Raw genomic sequence first — 22432 nt, forward strand, 5'->3', positions numbered from 1 at the left:
CGTCTATAAGAATTTAATTTTTTATCTAAACGCAAAAGAACAAAAAACACCGAACAAAACATCATTTATCTAACCTCTCAGGGTGAAGTTACATATATAATAGCTGAGTACAACCCTATGGAGAAGACTGCCTTTCCTCTTCCCTTCATCCAGGCCAAAAGCCCGCAGAGCTGTTCAGTGCAGGCAGGCCATCCACATTTTCAGACTTGGTCTGCATTAGTTATATTTTCACCCCTGACATGCACACACCACATTTTTAAATGAAAACAATGAAAAAAACCAGCTCTGAATTAAGAATACCCTCTGCGTATTACATTAGCATTACCACATTTCATCAACAAAAGTTATGTGCTCACTGAAAGTGAATGTCAGAATTAGTTTGAGTTTTTCCCCACCTATAAAAACACGCAACTTGACAGTAATACAAAAACTGAAAGCAGGGTGAAAACAATTAATTTATTTTGATAACAATTAGATCTTTCTTTCCTTCCTTTTCCTTTTGTGTGTGTGTATGTTCATTAGTGATATTAGACTGAAAGCTTTGCAGCTATCTGGTGTGTCCCAAGCACTCGCCCAACACTGAGGTCCCACCAGCCTTCTGGAATGCCCCCAGTGATCGAAGCCTTACTTATTGAAACAGAGTCCAGACTTAAAAAAATTACATACGGTGGGCGAGCTCATCCATTTGTGTGCTAGTATCCATTGACTTACATATGAAGGACTCAGCTGATGACAGTATTAAAAAATCGCATGCTCTTGTAAAAAAGTGTTTTCTGTTAGTGTGAACTGAAGCACAAGAATTACAGGTAATCCTCTCAAAAAGAGTATGACCATTCCATAGCAAAACACGTGAAACACCACACTTTGGTACACTTACTGCTGTGACAGGTATCTACAGAAACACAAGGTAGCTTCTTGCTTTCCTCAACTTAATTTCCTAAGGATGACTTTTAACAACAGAAATCCTTTCTTCATCCTAATGGATGGTACACCCCTCCAACGTTACTTAAGGTCCATATCCCACCCTTTTTAAAGATTATATTCTCCTTTCCACATCTCACTGTGCACTTTTACATCAAGCTTGCTTACGTGAAAGTGTGTGGAAAAAATATCACCAAAAGCTATTTTCTTTAGAGACAGTCCCAAATAACATCTATGGATACTGAATACTTCAGATTGCTTTAAAATACAATCTAAAACCAATGCCAAGATCTAGAAGGGAAACATTTTCAATTAGCTCAGTTGAAATACCTCTTTTTTACATAACCTGTAAAAGCAATTTTGAGATAAGCATATCCTGCATGTACAAACATCTTAGCAGAAAGCACAATACTAGTCAAGATAAACTTCGCATTAAAAACCATTTACATTTGCAACTTTTCTGCATAAAAACAAGGGAGATAATAAATGAATACCCAAAATGTTTGCTTGATTAAGTGACCTCAGTTAGAAATCAAGCATCTCCATAAATACCTTTCATCAGGAAAACTGTTTTGTCTTTATTCAGCAAAAGCAAGCCAAGTTATATTTAACAAGCTTCTTACCCCTTTCTCTTTGACTTTTCAGATTTAGTTACATTAGGAGGAGGACGACTTTGGATTACTCCTGTTTATTTTTTCAGATATTTAAAATGCCATTTCTTAACATTTGGATAAAATACCTGATCTATAAACCTAAGAAATTTGGGTTGTTTGGAACTTTATAGAGGTCTAACTACTAGAAAATAGTCAGGAATCTATACATGCATATGTTGGGAACATATAAATGGAACAAATTTTATACCAGAAGCTGGTACAAAAAAAAAAAAAATCATGTATTTTGTGGGTTTTATAGAAATGTTGTTCTATAGTCCAGTACCATTAAAAAGGCCCAGTCTTGCAAGACTTTAACAGTTTGAAATAAATATCTAAAATAAAAAATGCCACTTCTAACATGAAAAGATTAGAGTTAAATCCCTATGAAAATATTAGTGCCACCTAAGTAATATAATTCCCTGGACTCATCAACTCAAGCCCACTAACTAGCTGGAAAGAATTGCTGCACTTTTAAGATGCCTAAACTCATAGACTGGAGCTGAAAAAGGGCCACCAATACGTAAATCACCTGAATGACTGCATCAGATTTTGAAGATGGGAATCACATTGGCTGACTACTCTTATACAATGGGAAACTAAAGCAAACCCTGAGCTAAGAGTTACTGACATAAATATTGGAATTTGGAAGGCAAAAGCTCAGGAGACAAGGAGCAAAACACATGCCGCGACATTCTTAGTTCTTCAACAGAGCAGAGGAAGAAATATTTGATTATGAGGATCTTACAAAATGTCCCATTAGAAATACCAGTCACCAACCATACTGAAACACGGAGAGAGCACCCGTCCTGGTAACAATTGCTGGAATCATCTCACACACCAGCTATTTCCCATCAGGTGAGGACCACTGGGTGTATCAGGTTCAAATCCAGATGGCACATATCCCCATCAGCTTGGAAGTGGGGGCTTTCATTTGCCTCCGGGAGAAAAGAGAAAACCTGGAGGCACATCTTCATTTGATATTCTGGCAACACTGCTTACATGGCTTACTGTGACTGTGAAACCCCTGCAAATATTGCTATTTTGGCCAACAAAGATAAATACCGGATTAATTTTCTCAACCCCACAGGATTTAACTTCTATGAATAACTCCTGCATTAATCCTACCACAAATAATCAAACAACTTAGTTTTAGAGACGTAATTTTTGCTTTTGGTTTTAAACTTTAGGAAGTGCATTTTTCCTTCCCCAAGGCAATCAAACAAATGTTTTTTGAGTTTAAAATGCTCCCTCTTCTATCCTGGGTTAGAAGCTGATCTGACTGGAATTTTCTGCCACTTGTAAAATGTGTAGAATAAGTAATCTTCAGTTTCTGAGGGTACTAGCATTACCCTTAGATGACAACATTCTCAATTCATCACCATAAAACTAGTATTCCTGAAAGTAAGCAACTTTCTGCATCTCATTGAATGAAACTTTGGACAGAACTCACAACAGAGTTCAAATTGATTAGAATAGAGTGTCAAATCTATCAGTGCTGAAGGCTGATCCGCGTGTCTTAGTCTCCAGCATGAAAACCACGAATATTAATGCCCTAATTTTATCAGTTTTACCTCTAGATGTTTTTGGCATTCTTTGGTTTTAATAAACAAAAAGCTGGCAGCACATTAAACTTAAACTTGATAAGGTAGTTAATGACAACTTTGAAAGGTCAGTCTATGGACTTAATTTTTAAACTGCATAATATCCTCTATTTCTTTCTAAAAATAGTAAGAAAGTACACAGTCCTACTCCCTCCCTAGAAATTTCTCTGTGCTTTATAGCCTTCAGTCTCAACATACTCATGTCCAGATCTACCCAGATCTATCGGATTTACCCCGTGTGTCTGATTTGCCCATGTTTCAGAAAAAGGAAAAACTTGCTCTTGCTAGGAGTCAAGATTTTGGTAGAACCAAAGTTCTGTGGCAGAACATACCATAACATGAAGTATTGTCAGTATTTTAAAAAGTTCTCTTTCAAGGGTGACCTCTACCACCTTTAAATTTTTTCGCTGTTTGACATCCTTCCATCCTATTCATAGTCAGGTAAGATTTACTTATATATTCATATCAATGAGGAAAGACGTAACAGTTGAAACCAGCAATGTCAGAATATTCCTTTGGATGTCAACCTAAGCTTTTTTGTTGGGTTATTTTTAATTTCTTTTTATTGAACTGGTCCTAGAACCAACTGTAAAGAGGGAGTAACAGTGTCCAAAACCGGCATTTACTTAAAAAGAACATCAAGATATGAGATACAGCTCATCAGCTGGTCACATGAAGGCCAGGTAATTAAGTTCTGCTCAAATTAATGAACCTTCTCTAGAAGAGAATCAAGCCCATGGAGAGTAAAAGTAAACACAAACCCCACAAAACCTTTTCATAGTTCCTCTCTGCAGAACCACTAGAACATACACACATACATATCAAAAACAGTACTTCAGACATCATGATAAGCATGAGTTATGCTTGTGCTCTAGGAGTAGCTTTGTTATCTTTAGACATAATATCTCTGGTCCTAACATCAACGTGAAGTTTAAATCTTATTAATTAAACCGCTTTTTCCAATATTACCACTTGCACTATTTTCTCAACAAAAAACTTTCTGTGCAAAAATGTAGGGAAAAAATCATTATAAAACTTACCTTTCAAGGTATAAAACAAACTAAGACATTTCCCTGTATGTCTGTGAATCATTGTGCTCTGCAACAAATATACTAAGATGACAAGATGAAATTATCACGCTTCTTTACAACCCCATGAGGAATGAAATGCAAATTTTAAACTGGAAGTCACAGTACATCCTTAATCCTCTGCGTGGCAGAACTACTGGGCATTATTTACTACCTTTCCTAAAATTGTAGGAAATAGGAAATCTCTGGAATCTTTTAGACAAGCATGCACTTGTGACTTTTCAGTTCAGCTCAGCAGCACCACGTAAGAGCCCCTGCATGCTTACAAGGAGCACAACCAGCACTCAATCTACACGCACCCAGCTGGTGAGGCATTTGGTCACGGCTTCCATGGTGCAGCTCCAGCACGCAGCCAGCAGCCAGGACTGTGGTGGCACTGGGGCTGCTCAGAGGAAGCCATGAGCCAGGGCCAGCAGTGCTGCACAGCAGCGTGGTGGGACCCTGGGGAGTTGTTGTCATCTCCTGCTGGAGGCCACACAGAGCTCCCCGTCCTCACAGTTCCCCGATGTACTGGTATGTGCCTTGTACCTCTTAGCCATCAGAATAGTTTGGTATGCAGTTTCCAGTGTCAGCCATCCCTGCTTCTCAGTAAACTTGTGTGAGGGATGCTCTAATCCAAGTAAGTATCAATTTTTGCATGAACATGCAGGGGAGCAGGGTCCCATGCAGACTTCTTCCCATTCTCTCCATATAAAACGTTGAGGAGACACCATCAACAAAACAATTTAGCAGTGGGGAAAAGCCAATCAAGAGAATTCTTGCACTAAAATTGGAGATGCTTCTTGTTTAATAAATACTTGTCTTGACCATTTTTAAAAGGAGTAACCCTTACAAAACAAAAGCAGACCAACACTGGAGAGAAAAGCACTAGAAGAAACAAACAGGTGCTCTGAAAGCACAAAAGCAGTGTTTCACTGTTTTGCAGATTGTGCAGTTGTAATTAAGAGGTTTACTAAAATAATAATAAGAATGATAAGAAGAGCCCTTTCTTTTCCATGAAAGAGGAGGAAGGAGGGGGAAAAAACCTATCAAACACCCCCTCTGAACTCTCAAAGAACCACCAACCTAAATGAAACATTTGACTTTCATTTCCGACAGGAAATTGAAGCAATGAATAAATACATTATGACTTAAGCACTCCTGCTCATACACGCAAATTCCATTCTTCCCAAGGAGGAAAAGAAAAGCATGTATCCTTTTGGACATGAGCTAACAATACTTAATAGCTTGATGATATCAACAGGCTGATTCACAGACTTGTGAATTCATTTCAGTATGTCACAGAAATGAATTTACCAGACCTATTTGTTATTCTTTGTTTATCTTCAGAGTGAATTATTTCACTTTTGGTCAACAGGAAAAAAACAAAACCAGGAAACATGTTCACTGAACTGCTGGACTTAAAAGTTTACGTGTATTGTGCATATAACGTGAGAAAAAAATGAAAAAGCATGGGACCCTTAGATTTTTTGCAAGCCTTTCTAAAGATGAAGTAATTCCACCTGTGGTTATAGAGACAACACCAACAATCAAAGCGACTACAGAATAAAGTTCAACCAAGGAAGGGTGAGACTGTAAGTTGAGAGGAACAAAACCAAAAAGCCATGGTAGTACAAACACTAATTAAAAATTAAGTGATGGAAGATTGTTAAGGCATAATCTCTATGCAAAATATTTTTTATATCGAGTAACAACTGTAATTGGAGTTATAATGTCAACTTAGAACAGTGCCCTGGATCCAGTGTAAGTAATTCTAATGCCCCTGAAGGAGCAAGAAAAGAAGTATCGATAAATATATAGAGACAGAAACGAAAGAGCTTTTTTGAGAATTGATACTCTTGTACAACATGAAATGCATGAAATGTCTGTACATAAGCAACTCTCATCTTACTTTGTGGTAAGAGAAACTGGTTTATGCTATTCTAGACCTTAAGTATCAATCAGGCAGGGGCTTAACAGTCTAGTTAAGGCGAGATCATCTTCATATTATATAACATTTTATATAACAGGTTAACACCATACCAAAAGAATTATTTCAGAACTTTTTTTTGCTTACCTTCCTTTTCAGCAAATGATTGACTATCTGCAATGACTTTTGGTATTTCTGGATTGTAACGAGTTCCCTCTGGAAAAATCACTAAATACATCTGTGGGATTAAAAAGAAACAAAACAGACAAGTTCTCATAATGAATGTAAGCTGATGTCTTTTATAGAAATTGTCATCACTTGATAGGTCCATATTATATTTAGTTCACATCATCAATTACTGTTAAGGATCCAAAGAAAATCAGAATACTTGAGCTAAAATTTCTTAGCTCTAAGAAACTTACTGTTTGAGGTTCAAAATAATGTTTTTTGAATATGCACCACAGAAAGCTGCCCAGGTGATTTAGGAAAGGAGATAGCATGCGTGAGCAAGTCAGGTGCAGCTGATACTAACTAGAGTATCAGTTTTGTTAAGCGGAATAAGAGGAGATTTTGAAAGGACAGTCAAGTATGACTAGGCCACAGATGACCTATATTATAATTTTTTCTTTAATACTGATCTTGCATCTAGTCTTTCCTTATATTGAAATACACATTTAATTCCATTCATAATGGGGAATACTATTAATTGTAATTATGATAGATGAGCTACCTTAAGCGCCTTTATGCATCTCACTATATGAGATATTAAATATATTATGAACTTAAACTCACATTTCAGCATAACTTGAACTTTAAAGTCACATTCCTTTAAGCATTCATGTCTGCAAGGTTAGATTTTCCCCAAGTAAATTAGTTTGCTTGCCTATTCAGCAACAACTGTCTGTGGCTTCTCAAATCACTACACAGGTAAAGGTTGCCTAAGTATCTGCGTATCTGACTGTAAAATTAGAAGGAGTCACATTTGATGGATTTTCCATTTTTTTTTTGAAACAGAACAGAGGTTTCCATCTCCCTCTCTTTTTTTTGGTGTGTCTTACATAATCTCCTACATAAAAGTTGATGCAAAACATCACTTAAGCAAGGAAAATTTCATTTTGGGGGTTCATGTGCAGAAGAAAAGGCTACGGCCACAAACAGTAACCAGTGTGGAGTTGAACATGACACATTTGCAGTAAAATCATGCCTACTGTGCCGAGACTAACTACTTAATGTTACCTTTGCAGAAATGAGTCTCAAGAAATATTTGAAAGAAGAAGTAGTAGTAGTGGATTTACAAAACAGTCCAAAGAGGATTATCAGTGAGTACAGGAAGACATGACAAGTGGGAATGCACCTCATGAAAAGATGCAAAATTGAATAAAAACTCAGAAAGAGACACACAGGAATGTAACTTTGTGCTTCTGGCCCACAAAACATCACTGTGTGCTGGTATTTGCGCTTAATGATTGCAGAACAGCTAGAGTGCAGAAAGACAGGACCCAGCAAATGAACTCTCCAGAATCACCCCACAGTGTGGAAGGTTGAAAAATGTGCTAAAATGCAGAGGAGGGAAGAAATCTAGGAACTGTGCCAACCAGTGAAGCCAGCAGGAGATCAAGAAAGAGGAAAACTGAGTACATAGCCTAGAATCTGGCAGGGGAAAAAGAAAAGAAAATATTAAGCATGGCAGAACCAGTAGCAGTAGAATAAAAAGAGCTAGAGGAAAGGCTGTACTTCTCATGGCATGTTTGGGGATGAGGAGAACTGGCAGATTGCAGAGGCAGGTGAAGTCCAAGAATATTCAAGGGCTGGCAGAAACCCAAGATGTATCCTGATTTGGTGGGAAAAAAACAAAAGAAAATGGGTTTAAGAGTCAAGGTGCTTACTGTTTATAACATGACAGTAGCAAAAGCACAGGGACGAGTACAGGAATCCTTAGACCCAGCTGCAGTCCACACCTCCCCCGGTCACGTACACATTTCATCTATGAAGTACACTGCTGAAATATTTCAGTGAATGAGTAAAACTTTTCAGAGTTAGCTGGAAAGGCCATAATATTCAAATCCAGGTGCATTTTTTTTCTTTTCATAAATGTGCTTGTATTAAAATCATGTAATTTGGATCTTTAAAATGGTACTTCAAGATGAGGTTACTTCCCCCCTCCTCATTAAAGACTGAATGTTCAGCTAATACAGTGGCTGTAACAGGTATTGACAGAGCAAAGAAAGTGAAGCACACAGGACAGGAATGCCATTCTTGGGACACAGGTCAGCACTTAAAAGCATGCGATGCCATTACGGGTTTTCAAAGCAGATAATCAGCCACTGAAAGCTGATTACACAGAGGATAGTATCTACTTACTCCAGTCCTACGTGTGTAATACCAAGCAGGAGTTGAAATTATATCTTAATTATTCCTGTAAACCTCTAAAATGCAAGCAGCCCAACAGGTTTGTTGACCAAAAATCTGAATCTCTCTGAACTGAAAGCATACCAACAAGGCAGAGAACTGGCCTTTACATCAAATTCAGCATATATAAACCTAGTATGTAGCTCATTAGGAGTACTTTACCAAGTAAAATTAATGAATGTAAACTGATGTCCTACTTACACTCATGTACAGTCCTGCACAAGACAAAGATACTCTACCACTGCAATTCAGCCTACCACATCTTCTTGCATGACTGGCTTCTCTCTTCTCCAACCATGGGCAGCAGAAGCTAAATCCTTAAGTACTATTTCCAATCTAAGATTTCAAATAAGCTCCCCTGAGTTTGGCTTAAGAATTGTTGAATTACAGAAGCATTTTAATTACCTAGAAACACCAGCTGCTGCTAAGGCAATTTTTTATACAGACTTTTTTCATTTAAGGCAATTAGCTACATAAAAGTTACACACTTTATTGTGGTGACTGCAAAATACACTGCTCATGTTCAAAATGGCACAGAAAATTATGCATTACCATAGTACCCAATTCATTGAAACAGCAGTTTTAATCCAAGCAGAGTAGGTCCCCTATGTTCAGTTACATAGTATTTTCACACCTGTTTCTGTGTCATGGGTGGGTGTCAATACACTCGCTATCTCTCATCAATTTGAAAGCTTCAAGGAGTGGATCAGGATTCATTTAGCAGAACCCTACTGATTCTTGTTGGAGACAGAAAACCAGAAAAGAGGCAGGTGTTACCCAGAGTCCCCAGCGTAATGTCCGTGAACTTGCCACAGTCCACAGATGAAATGAATGGATGATGGTAATCGCTTTCACCCAAGTAACAACGCTATTCATTTCCCCAGTGTTGTGAAGGTCTCCCAGGAAAAAAGAAATAGCAACAGCACCAAGAGGGGCTGTGCTTCCAAAGGGGGGAGTGGGGCAGCCAAGGAAGTCCTTGAGATAGATCAGAGTGCCACAAAAGGATTTGGTATAGGTGGAGCAGGGGAAAGGGTCATGAATCACCACAAGTTCCTGGAGTACAGAACAAAGTTTGCCCAGATACCATCAGCATACAGCAAGAAGAGGTGATAAAGATAAAACCTGGCCAAGGGCTTTGCAGGGTGTCCTGGAGACAGTAGCTGCCACTCTGTAGAAGAACATAGGGTGTCAAGAAGTGGTAGCTACTGACTAAAGGTCTCTTGCATTTACTGTGCTGCTCCCAGATGGGTGACAAGGAGAAAACAATTAAATATTTTTATTTACTACGTTCAAAATTATATTAAACAATGCATTTGCTTAGTTTAAATATTATTATTATTATTATTATTGCATCCTGACAACTAGACCGATTCATATCTGAATCCATTTAGACCACTGCCTAGAACACATGCTTCTGGTGAACTGGATGACAAACATTAACAGTCAGATCAATTACTGAAAAAGATATGGTATGAGAAAGCCTATCTGGTATAATTGGAATGAAATACAAAAGGTGATGTGAGGAAAGCAGCAAGGACATTCAGGATTTACAAAGAAGTTGTTGGGGATTTGCAAATTAGTAACTATATAACAAAATTATTACATTAAGCCTTATAGCAGTTGTATTAATATATCTACCCTCTCCAGGTTTTCAGTGTTTGACTGGTACTGTTTCACACGACAAAGATTTATTTTGTGACTGAATGGATGACAAAACCAAAACACACAGTAACCAGTTAAATATTGGCTGTACTGGGTTAAATCCCACATCTCAGAATGCAGGTTTCCTCTCTCTATGCATGATAAAAAGAAATATAAGCTACATTTTCAGTTATCAAACTGAGTAGTTGGTGTTCACGAGAGTGAACTTTCTTTATAATACAAGCAGATTGAGCATATCAAGTGTCAGCTGTATATATTGTTATATTTAGAAATGCAGTTTATCTTGTTATGGCTTACATTTAAACAACATTGGCTCAAAAGTGTCTTTCAAACCATGTGATAGTCTCTGTTCCCACAAGACATAAGATTGGAATTTGTTACCAAGATTTTATGGAATTTAAAACAAAATCACATCATTTCAAGTGAGTTTTGCCAACAAAAGGCCCAATATTGAACCACTTGAGTGTATACTTCACTGAGTTTGAGAAGCAAAGTAATTTCCAGAAGTAGATAAGACAATTTATTAGTTCAGGATCCCCACTAAGAAAACAAAGGTGCAACAGTCTTTCAGTCTAGCATCACAGTGCTTTTTTTGCGTGTCTAATATTGCTGCGATGCAGAAAGAAGGTGTGAACAGCAGGGCAGGCAAAGGGGCTGTTTAAGGCAGCAGGTCAGTAGAAGTTGTAAGAAAAGGCAAGCAAGGAGCATCATGCAGTCCACTGTCCCTACATAAAATGAGGCATACCAGATCACTAATCCAGTTCTTCTGTCAATGTAAGAGGTCAAGAGGCAGCCTTATCTTTTCCTGTCTGCATTCCACCTGCAATTTACTTCTCATTACAAAAAAATAAAAGACCACAGTAAAACAGTAAAGGGCTTGCTACACTGACAAGAACAGAAAACCGCTTCTGCCTTTCTACACATCTTCAGTTTCATAATGGGAACAGGGATGGCTCCAGACAGACTGAACATTAATCATTTGGATTCTTTTGTTTAAACTGTATGTGGAGAGAAACTGTAAATAACAAAGTGACCCTTAACACAGACTCCCATCTATCTCCTCCCTATTGGCATATAATTCTTTCCTTAGCAGATGACAGGCAAGCTTTTTTCTAATGTTACATTAAAGAACTCCACCATGTATGCACAGAATGACTAAGCAACAACAGCTGCTCACTAAACTGAAGAAAAGCCCACCCTAAGCTGTAGCATCCAGTGCATAACTTTGAATAAAAATCCCAGAATAGTAAATTAATTATTTTCACATGAAGCTGATGAGTTCAGGGCAACTTCCTTTACTGATTAAAATGTCTTCATTTTAAAAGCAACATGATTGGTCATGACTGTCATGCAAAGTTGCAGAACTTCGAAGTTTCTTCATGAATAATGCACTAAGGACACAGGTTATCATGTTCTTCTCCCAGTAGTAACTGTAGGTTGAAGGGCATTTACAACATCTACATTTAAATTCTCAGATAAAGGGGATTGTAGGAAGTTTAGTCTTCCCTCAAATGACTACTCAGCGGTCTGTGTCTTTTACTCCAATAGATATAGACATCTGTCTCAAAAAACAGGCTTTTGACAACTTTGGTTTTGTAAAACTTAAAATTGTCAATCCCTATGTGATTTGGCTGAAAGCGATTTAAAACAGAATGTATTTCTGCAGCTTTTACACTTATTTCTCTTCTATACTGCTACTCTAGATAATATGAGAAACACGGGAACAACTGCCGGGGAAGCACATCCAGGTTCTGTGCCCATTTCCCACACCACCAAACTTGCAGATAGCCAAATTACATCAAAAATAAACGTACCCAAGTGGTGCCAAATTCATTTGGCATTAGTTTAGATAGGTTAGGTATAGGCTTTTGATCCACACGCAACTGAGAAGGGAGAAGAAAGATTATTCCAGAAAAAAACCCAAACCTTCTGGATTTATTTCATGAATCATGTGTAGACGTCCACCATGGAAAGCAGAACCCACAGTGGATGTAGCTTTAAAGAAAAGCTTTATGTTTAAACCACCCCTTGCATGCCAGCTGGGCTAAAAATCACACACTAGCCTGTCCAGTCAATTTATAGCATTGCAGGACCACTGAACATCATTTGCAGGTTTCCAAAGAAATGCAGAATTAGATTAATTTCTAGGCACATCTTCCTAAGATTGTATTAAAAAAAAAAATCCACGTTTCTATAAAGGAGACTAATTTAATGCAAAGTTCAAATCAACTCTTACCACAAACCCTTATTATTACAACAAACCACTGCATCTTAAGGCATGCAGAGGAAGCCAGAAAGCCAGACTCAACTACAAGCTCCTCTGAGTAGGAAGAAATCCATGGGCCTATGCAGGAAAACACCCTGCTAGGGTATTTCATCTGGACTAACTGAAGCAAACTTCACCAGCATTCTGCAGGGGGAGGAATTGCTTAGACTGATGACTCCAAGTATGTTTCACACATCCTGCAATTTGTCTTTGCTTATTCCATTACACCACAAGTTGTACAGAAAGTAGAATCTTTGCCACTGACATACAGAAAATAAGCTGACGCAATGCAACCTTTTAATATCCCAGGACCTTCCCTGGTAATGTGGGCACAAGCTACCACTATTGAGTATGACCATCTTCTCCATGTGGACATCATTATATTAGACACTGGAGAGCAAACATTTAATTGTCGTAATGTATTTCTGGCCTTTGTAACTTACATGCTAAAATCTAGAAACAGATCCACTTTCTTATCTTAATTAAAAACAGAAAAAAAACTGTTCATGTTACATCTTAGACCAGGACAAATGAGTTTGAGCACAGTCTTAAACTGAGATGCTTTAGTCATTTAAGCCTCTCAGTAAATGTGAGGCCAGTTTACTTTTTCAACACAGACACATGAGCAAACATAAACACAGTAGCCTCCCCCCACACCCCCAAAAAACCCCACCAACTATTATGAAGATCAAACCAAACAATGCACCACGCACCACCTCTACCCAAGCCTCTGCTTATAAAAGGTTTGACGCTTGTATTTGGAGTGGCAAATTCTAATCACATCATTTTAAATAAGATGGAAGTGTAACTGTTCTATGTCAAGGCCTGCTGAGTTGGTTTTCTTAAGTCTAGCCAAAAAGGCCAAATACATTTTAATACACAGCAAGCAGTGGAAGCGAAGCACAGTCATTCTAACCACTGAGCCACAAACCATACAGGGAGTCATGAGAAAAGTCACTTGGCACTAACAATCATTCTTCAAATAGAAAATTATCAAGAGTTTGGGGTTTTTTTGTGTGTTTTTTTTTTTTTTTTCTCCTCCAGGCGTAGCACACAAAGTTCTAAGATGTCACTGCCACTAAAAAGGATGGATCATTGGGATGACTAATTAAGATTTGGTAGGAATGGTTCTTCACTTTCAGAAGTCAGGAATACCAGTCTCTGACAACCACACAGTAGTCAAAATATCATCTTTTGAAACACAGGGAACAGGAACAGTGGTTTCTCAAGGAAGGTGCTATAGACCATGTTCTCAGGTTTAGTTTAGATCTCCCCTGCCCCCTAAAGACAGAATCACAAAGTTCGTATCATTCGTATCATAACAAGGACTAGTTAAATCTTCCCAAGTTTAATTAGAGGTATCCTAATCACAGAAAGTAACTGTAAAAATACAGAAAGAAAACAATTCCATGATTACCATCTTGTAGTTTGTAGGTATCAGACACAGCTCATTTCTTTAATAAGCCTTTGCCATTAAAAACACAAAGAAATGAGAAGAAAGGTATAATCTTACCGGAGTCTCAGCTTTCACCTGGGCCCGCAACTTCTCCCTCATTTCTTTTTCATTGAATTTGGCACTTCTTCTTACATAGACTCCTCCATGCTATGAGAGGAAAAGAAAGAAGTATTAAATATTTAAATAGTTTAATGTAGAAGAGTTGATATAACAAACAAGAGACAATGACAAGTTGCCTTTGTGACTCATGCTGCAAATTGCCCACAAGACATTTTCTCCTAGGATGAAAGCACCTGAAACTAATTGTGCATTTGCATGTACTTAGTTCACAAAATCTGTTTAAATAAAGATCAGATGGAAAAAAAAAAAAAAGGCATAAGACACTTGAAGTGTCTTGTTTAAAGGTGTTAAATAATTAATTGGAAGGTGGCACTGAAACTGACCCCAGGGATCTATCTATTCACGACAACATTGTCAAGCAGCACAGCTTGTACATCAAGGGAAAAATCACACAACTGAAGTTATTCACATACAAGTACTTATAGATCAATGTTTTCAATTTGGTGTGCCCACTCCTAAATACTGATTAATGCAAACACTGGAACTACAAATATCATACCTCTACATACAAAATTTATGAATAGCACAAAAGTAACTAGCATCAGTCTTGAAAACTTCTATGCATTTTATTAGAGAATCAAACTTAACAAAGAAGTTATACCAAGATAATAATTGAATAAGTAACACAAAATCTTTATAAGGCAAAAGATTTTATAAAAGTACTTTTACTGAAAACCATTAAAACTTGGATCATTTCCTGGAAAAGATTAGTTTTATAACTTGTTCCACAGAGTTTATGACAAAAACTTAAGTAAAAGGACTATGGCAATGTACACACAAAGAAAGAGGGTTATAAAGAAATAAAATTTGCCTCATCATTTCCCTCTTACATCACTTTATCTACCGCACAGCTACACAAGAGGATGTAAATGAACATGCTCCAAAATGAACTACTGAACTACTGATACAATGAATTCAGGGTGGGTGGGTGAAAAAAATAAATAAATAGCTTCCAAAGAACAAAATTTTGTTTTTCTAACTGATTCCCTAGCTTGGTAATACTCTTTTCTGCCCACCCTGAATCGTGGCATTAGGATTTGTCAGATTATTTCTGTCCATTTATGGTTTTACACGCTCTTAACAGAAAGGTGACAGCAAGATTAAAACTACTAAAAGCTGAACCTCATTCAAATGTCTTATCTCAGGAAGATACAGTACATTTTAGAAACAGGGGTAGGGGTGTGTGGGGAGCTGTTCTTTTATTTGCATGGCATAGACAGGTAAAAAGTTTGAGGGGTCAGGAGGAGGCAGGCAGATGAGGCAGTTATGCAAAGTGCTTTCAGGGTTTGCTTTTCATGGCATGGCAACGGCCATGCAGCTGCTTAGCTAGTGGTATTTGATGTGACTTTTACGTTGTTCTCCAAAAGCTGCAATGAAAAGGAACAGAAAGTCAATGATGCATTAACTCCTGATTAAATATTCTGTTTTAACATTATGGTCTGTGGTTCCCTTCCAAGTTGTGCTGCTGTGGCTGGCAGGGGACCAAAACCAAGAACAGAATCCTCCAGTCCACCAAGCTTGGCCTTCAGCAGGATGGAGCATCGTATCAGCATCCCACAAGTAGTTTACCAGTCCTGGATAGATAACGGTATAAAACCAAAAAATGTTTCATGAGCTGTGCAGCAGAGCACCACATGTTATCTACACACTCCATATGTAAGACCATTTTTAAGATGTGACACCATTAAAGGGAAGTAGAAGTCTTATTCTGTACAGTAATACTCACCACCACAACTGCTTTCAGGAAGGGCAAACTCAGTTTGGTATGAGAAATAACACATCTGCTATACAAAACTTCCACATCATTGGTAAGTCATCCTTCTGTGTGAGCTCAGTTAGGTCAAGCTTTGATAAACGAGAGAAGGCTGGAATCAAAGTCTTCCCTTATTTATCAAACTACAAACCAGCTTCAGTAAACTGGAAGAACACTGAACCACCTTTTCCTTGTTTAATTTGTGAACTTGGAGAAATCAAATTACTACTGTACAGTTTGCTTAGGACACAATATCAAAGACAGGTTTGGTGTCCCCACCTAGACTTCTTAATGGTCAGAAACAGATTTTTACTTCTCAAGTAAGTATAGTCATGTAACATAAGAACAAATTACATAATGTAAGATCACCATTTGCTGCATAAAACCCAACTACACAAAAATGTCAGCTGCCCTATGGCACAAAGCTAAAGAGAGGCAAGGTGCCATACCAGCTAAATATTTGACTAAAATTGAGTAACAACCAGAAGGGTACACAAGCTGACGCTGAATAACAGAAGACATACTTCCTATGTTAAAAAGTCAAGCAAACTCTAGCGTATCGAAAATATTTATGGATATTACATCCCAGCCTCACCAGGTGCTGTAAGATGAATAGGAGCTAGCTGCATTTTGGTGGAGAAAGATAGGGCAAAAAAAATTTCAGATCCACCCAAAAATAATAAAGCCTCATTTTTATGAAAAGAAATAGTTCTACCTAATAAATCAAACCTGAAACATAACAGGTTAATTTAAGTGGTTCTTTTCTTTTCTTGCTATTAGATAGCTGCCTCCCAAGAAGAATGCTATTTATGCAGTTGTATATAACTCAAATTCCCCAATTTGTATTGCATTTCCTTTTCAGTAAGAGATCAAATATATGAATGCTTTTCAAAACAGATTTCTGGAAGTACTGTTTTTAAAGTTGTACTTTTTTTCCGCTGTACTTTAAAAGCCCCCTTCTTAGTCAACAATGGATTATGTTTACAAATATACTTCCTTTGTGCCTGAATTTCGCTCTCCTGGACATCCAGACCACGTTTATTTCCAAACAGGATGTTTACGTGAGGTAGGGAATATGAATTCCACAAACATGGCGTAATTACGTGGCTCTGGAAACTTTTAGTGGAGTGTAAGTGACATCACTGACAGAACATCAACAGGAAGGGCAGGAAGTGTTTTATGTTTTTGCACTGTTTGGTGTGATAAAAACAATAAAAATACCTATTAGCTTGCACTGCAGGCCTGCTGCATCCCGTCTCAGTCATTTAAACACACACACATCACCTCCGTAAGCTGCCTTTCATTTGTGTCACTGAATATATATAGATAACTAAATGTAATTATCCCCTACTACGTTTTGTAAAGTTCAATGTTTTGAGGAATCAAAAAAAAAAACCAAACCCAAAGATTTTATTTAATATATATGTTTTGATTAAAAAACGTAGGCTACATTCAGATTAATTTCCACAGGAACCTTCTTTTAACAGTCAATATAGCAGTCAGGAAACTGAGAGCCGGATATTCCGGACAGCAATAGTCATTTTCCAAAATCTTGAAAAAAATCATTTCTGGACAGCTAGTGATAGCGGATGGAATATATATCCTGCCTGTATTTTAATTAAAGCAGACTTAACACACCATCAATGTAATGACTACAGGCAAGGACAAAGAGCAAAATATTTCCATGCAGCAGACTGGCCACTTTAGCGGAAGAAAAATGTAAAGAATCAGATTCTTTAGTAGGGACAAACACTAGACAACAAAGAAGTCCATTTTTCTCCCAGTGGATAGCCTCAGTGAGGTAGGACAGTCTATACTTATTTAGCGGACTGGGACAGCAAATCCACCAATAAAAAGAAACTGTGAACAGTTTTCTTATTTTGTCTGCACATATTCTTTTCTTAACATAGTGATTTTAGAAGAAAGGATGGCAACCACCCATGCTCCAGCCTAGATTTATGTGACATGATCCAAGACCCTGAACCTCTGTTCAAGTTCTGTACCCACACCCAAGCCAGAAGGCAACATCTGATGGCTGGGAAAGGCTACTGCTTAAGGCAGTCCCTATTCTTCAGCATATTCATTAGGCAGTTCATGGATCTGTACCTCCCCTTGCTCAATGCTCTCTCAACCCAATCTAACATTAGCTTCTTGGAGGCAAAGTTTCAGTGTCAACGGCCACACAAGGGCTATCCTGCCTCCTCCCCTCTTCCCACCCACGGCTGTATACTCAAAACTTGCCCCCTTTTGTTGTTTCTAGCAATCAATTGATCTGACTACGGATGCAAGAGTGCAAGCAGTGAGAGAGAGAGGAATGTGCAGCCAAGGATGAGGGAGAGAGTAAAGCCTCCTATTCAGACACACGTCTGTGGTTGCCCAATCTTCATATATTCCTTTACAAACTAGCATATAGTTCACATCATACCCAGCATAGTATTTCTCTCAGTATCCCCCATCCTCTCGGGAAGGGCTGACAGTCAGTTCAAGGAAACTGCCTAATTGTATTAGAAGTATTTTTCTAAGTGTTTTTTGCCTTTTTTTTTTTTTTTTTTTTTTGGCCTAGGCAGTGTGAGGGAGTGGGGGGTAGAAAGTAGATTAACGTTCAGGGAACAGGTAAAGATCAAAGACAGAAGCCAAGGAGAAAAATCTTGCTGAACTGGCACTTTAGAACAGTTACCCAAACTTAATCCATTTCTATTCTAATAGCTAAATGCTATTCTAATTCTAAATGCTGAAATAAATACTGTGAAGCCATTTCTGATCACCTAGCAGAACATACCATACTTCCAAAAACATGCCCCTCTATGTTTTATTTCACTTGTATATATAAAGTCCTGCTTTCAGAAAAAGGAAAGAACAGACGTGACAAATTCAGAAAGGATTTTAGAGAGGTAAAGCCATCTCCACCATTTCAGACTAAAGATCACATCCACTCAGTATGTTGGCTGTACAGTGACCATGGCCCACTGTACTTCAGGAATTGTGTAATTTTGAGTCACGTCAGGTTGAGCTCTCAAACGAAAAGGAACAAGAGCAGCATTACGCCGGAAGAGGAGAAAGTAAAAGGCCATAATAAGAATACTGCTAGACTAAGGTTTTTGTGTAACTAAAGTCCAAAGCAAAACCATCAACACTTTCAGAGGCTGGGATCTGCTTTTCCTCCACGCTAAGTTACTAAGGTCCAATTTTCCTCTTTCATATTGTGCTAAAATAAAACAACTGAAAAGTAAGTAAGTACACCACAGGAGTGTCAATTTACTCACAATTTGTAGCATGATAAAAAAACCCCATACATAAAAAAATAAGGCTGTGTACACCTGTTGCTAACTGGGGTTTTGGACTGTAAAAAGAACAAAGTTATGGAAATATTCTGATATGCTTCTAACAGACTCAACAGTTTTGATTCTAGTAATAAACACCATCGATAAGAAGTATTCACTTAGAAAAGTAAACTGCTTCTTTAATAACTGTCCCTCCACTAAGCTACACACCTAACTACGCAGAGTGAAACCTGCTCTTTTCATGTTCAAATAAACAAGTGCCAGCTCAGAACTACATCTTTCCAGCATGGATGATAGAGAGGGAAGGTACCTCTTACATATTTGACCCACAAACAGCAAGGAAAAAGTGAATGGGCTTACCTGTGAAAAATACCACCCGTACAACGGCAGCCATTTTAACCCATCTTTCAAGACATACCGGACATGCCCGAGAGCATTCTGCCTGATTGCCAGCATGTCTGCAATAATCCAATCAACTGCAAAGACAAAAGCCCAAAATGTTTAGTTAAATTGTTTCTAACTGCCACTGATGAAACAAAAAGCGCATGTCGTACATATAAATATCATTAAAGGTTTCTGAACTAGAAGTTCTTGCTTATTAGGGCAAGGCTGGAAAGATAGTACACAGACAAGCAGATTTTTAAAATCAAGAAAAGTGCTAAAACAACAATAAAAGAATACAAACCTGTACACTGATGATTCGATAAATATATTACATTTTCTTTATTTTTTGGCAAATCCCCATAGATTATTACCTAAAAAAAAATAAATACGTATTACTTCATTATTTATTTTCATTGCATTTGGTAGTGATGAGATCCAATGCAGTAATTAGCTATTTACTGGGAAAACTGCCAGCAAGTTAGCACCATTAACAGAAAAACACTCCATCACTGCATCAGTACCCACCACGCATATAAGTGACTTATCACCAAAGCAGTGAATACTAATTAATAAGGGCTTAAAAAAGCTATTCTGTTCTTGCACCTCAGCCCCAGACCTGGATCCACAGAAGCTGACCTACATCCACAAGATCACTGCATAAATATAATTAAAGGTAAAGATAAATTGTAGACACGTACAAACCCACCATTTAACTTTATACATCTAATAGGTAAGACATGCTTCAGCCAGACACTCATCATCATTCAACCTAAAATGGTGAATTCTCCTGGATTAGATCAAGAATAATATCTCAACCATCTGCCATGATTTTAACCATCAAGAACAAACAAAAAAACATGAGGCTGAGGCGTATCTTACATTAGTCTTCAGCTTCCAGCCGGAAGGTTTTGTTTTTTCCCTCTGTTACATTAAAGATACCATTTAAACTTGTAGTTTCCTGCTCCTGAAAGTGAGTGAAATAACCTTCTGAGAGCATGACTACAAAGCAAGGTGCTGAAGCAGTAATCCAAGTCACCTTTTAGGCACCTTTTAAAACAGATTAATTACTTTTATTTCAAATATAAAATGAGAAATTAATTAAACCATTTCAATTCTGAATTGAAGAATCCATGCATCTGTTTAATCATTTTTAATAAATATTTTCATTATCTAATGAAGCTTAGTTTTTCTAACCTGTACATGCTAGGTAGCACTCCCCCCGCCCTCTGCCAATACCAATGGCTGTATTCTTTGTTTCTTCTTCTTCAAAGTGACTCCATTCACCAAAACCTGAAGTGCTATTTGGAAGGTTTACACGCTTACTATCACCACTTCCCTAGTCTGGACCATCTGGGAGTTTTATTAGGAAGATCTAACTAATATTCAGAACTTGATTAATATAATTTAGTATGCCAAGTCTTGGATTGATCCTTACAAAAGGTCTCTACAAGCATCTCTGGAAAATCTACCCACACCTCTGTTCACCTGTGATACTGGATGGGTAATGCCTTGTATTGTAATGCTATGCAAAACCCACACATAAAGCTGTATGTTTTACACTCATTCTCTTCCTCTCCTTTTGAAAATGCAACTGCAGCGCTGATCATATTTTGTTTACAAGGCGAGAAACCTGATATTGGCAAACTGAGATAGTCAGTAAATTTGGGAACAAGACCACAATAAATTTTAACTGAATATTCTTTGCAACAAGTCAGTTGACAAGTTTATTCTGAACAGTATCCAAGTAATTAAAACAAGATTTTGCTGCAGGAGTAGTTTTCTCATTAAAGTTCCAGGAGAATTTATAACCTTACTGCTGACACTCCAGGTCCCACACACCAGTGCAAAGTAGCAGTCAGAGCATCTGATCTTACAGTTCTGGTGCAAAAATTCCACTGAAATAAAAAATTATCTTCCTAATCTCACTTACGGAATTAAAGCTTCATTTTTCAAGTGTATATTTTCTTGGCAGTGTTATGCACTAGGCGCAGAAGCACTGTTATCTTTAATTTCAAGTTAAGACTCCACTATGCAGTTTCTGGCAAAGACTGTTTTAGAGGAAGGGAAAAGGCCCAATACAACAAATCACTAAACCAGAAGGTCCTGAATGCTGCCTGTGCTTTTTTAAAATACAACAAGAACAAGAGGAAAACAAAACCTGCCCTTGACACTGTAAGAGCTACCACACACAAGAAACAGGGTTTGAAATACAGTTTATAACTTCAATTTGTAAAAATTTCCACTTTAGTGTACAAAGTCAAAACCTCAGTGTAATCAGACCCACAATTCAAAGCATTCACTTGTGATTATTTTATTAAGTTAGAACAAATATTAAGGATCATTCCCTTAAAAAAAAAAAGTAGGATTGTGCCTGCCAAATGTAACAGTTAATCTGTTTAATTTTTTATTTCAGTAAAACTGGATCTAGTTCACTTTTTAATCCCAGAGGAACACTCACTCATCGTTACTGTAAGCAATGTCAATGTACAACATTATGTCTTACCGTAAGTGTTACATGTTACATGTAACAGACCAAAATCTTTTTACTCATGATAAAACAGTCATACCGTTGTACAGAACTAAAAAAAAAATAAAATAAAATATTATTTCCCCCATTTATAATTAGTTCTCATTAAACACAACAAATGGATATCCTATTTCAAAGCAAAGGATGGAATGAGAAAATCTGGAAATTCTATGTTGATCGCTCAGATGGCTCAGCCTAAGAGGATGCAACAGCTTTAACTGCAGCATCATCCACTTCAGCACTGCCCATTTCATTATCTCAAGAAACGGCTTATTACAATTCATGATAGGCCAGCAAACAGCTACTCAGATATTAGACATTCACAGGTAAGATCTGAGAGCTACAAATTTACGATACAACTGTTACTATAACCAGGTAAGAATGGCAACTTCTGACCTACAT

General features: G+C 37.6%; 1 protein-coding gene across 2 annotated transcripts in view; it reads right to left on the minus strand.

Annotated features, from left to right (window-relative positions):
- The window catches only part of AGPAT5 (1-acylglycerol-3-phosphate O-acyltransferase 5), a 60454-nt gene that overhangs the window by 23641 nt on the left and 14381 nt on the right, over positions 1-22432 (minus strand). For both annotated transcript variants that reach the window (XM_055713531.1, XM_055713532.1), the window contains exons 2-5: positions 19805-19874; positions 19480-19595; positions 14023-14112; positions 6320-6410 (exon numbers count right to left, since the gene is read on the minus strand). In XM_055713531.1, the coding sequence (XP_055569506.1) occupies positions 6320-6410; positions 14023-14112; positions 19480-19595; positions 19805-19874 (367 nt within the window). The remainder of the gene's footprint in view (positions 1-6319; positions 6411-14022; positions 14113-19479; positions 19596-19804; positions 19875-22432) is intronic.

The sequence above is a fragment of the Falco cherrug genome, chromosome 6, assembly GCF_023634085.1.
Source record: "Falco cherrug isolate bFalChe1 chromosome 6, bFalChe1.pri, whole genome shotgun sequence".
NCBI lineage: Eukaryota > Metazoa > Chordata > Aves > Falconiformes > Falconidae > Falco > Falco cherrug.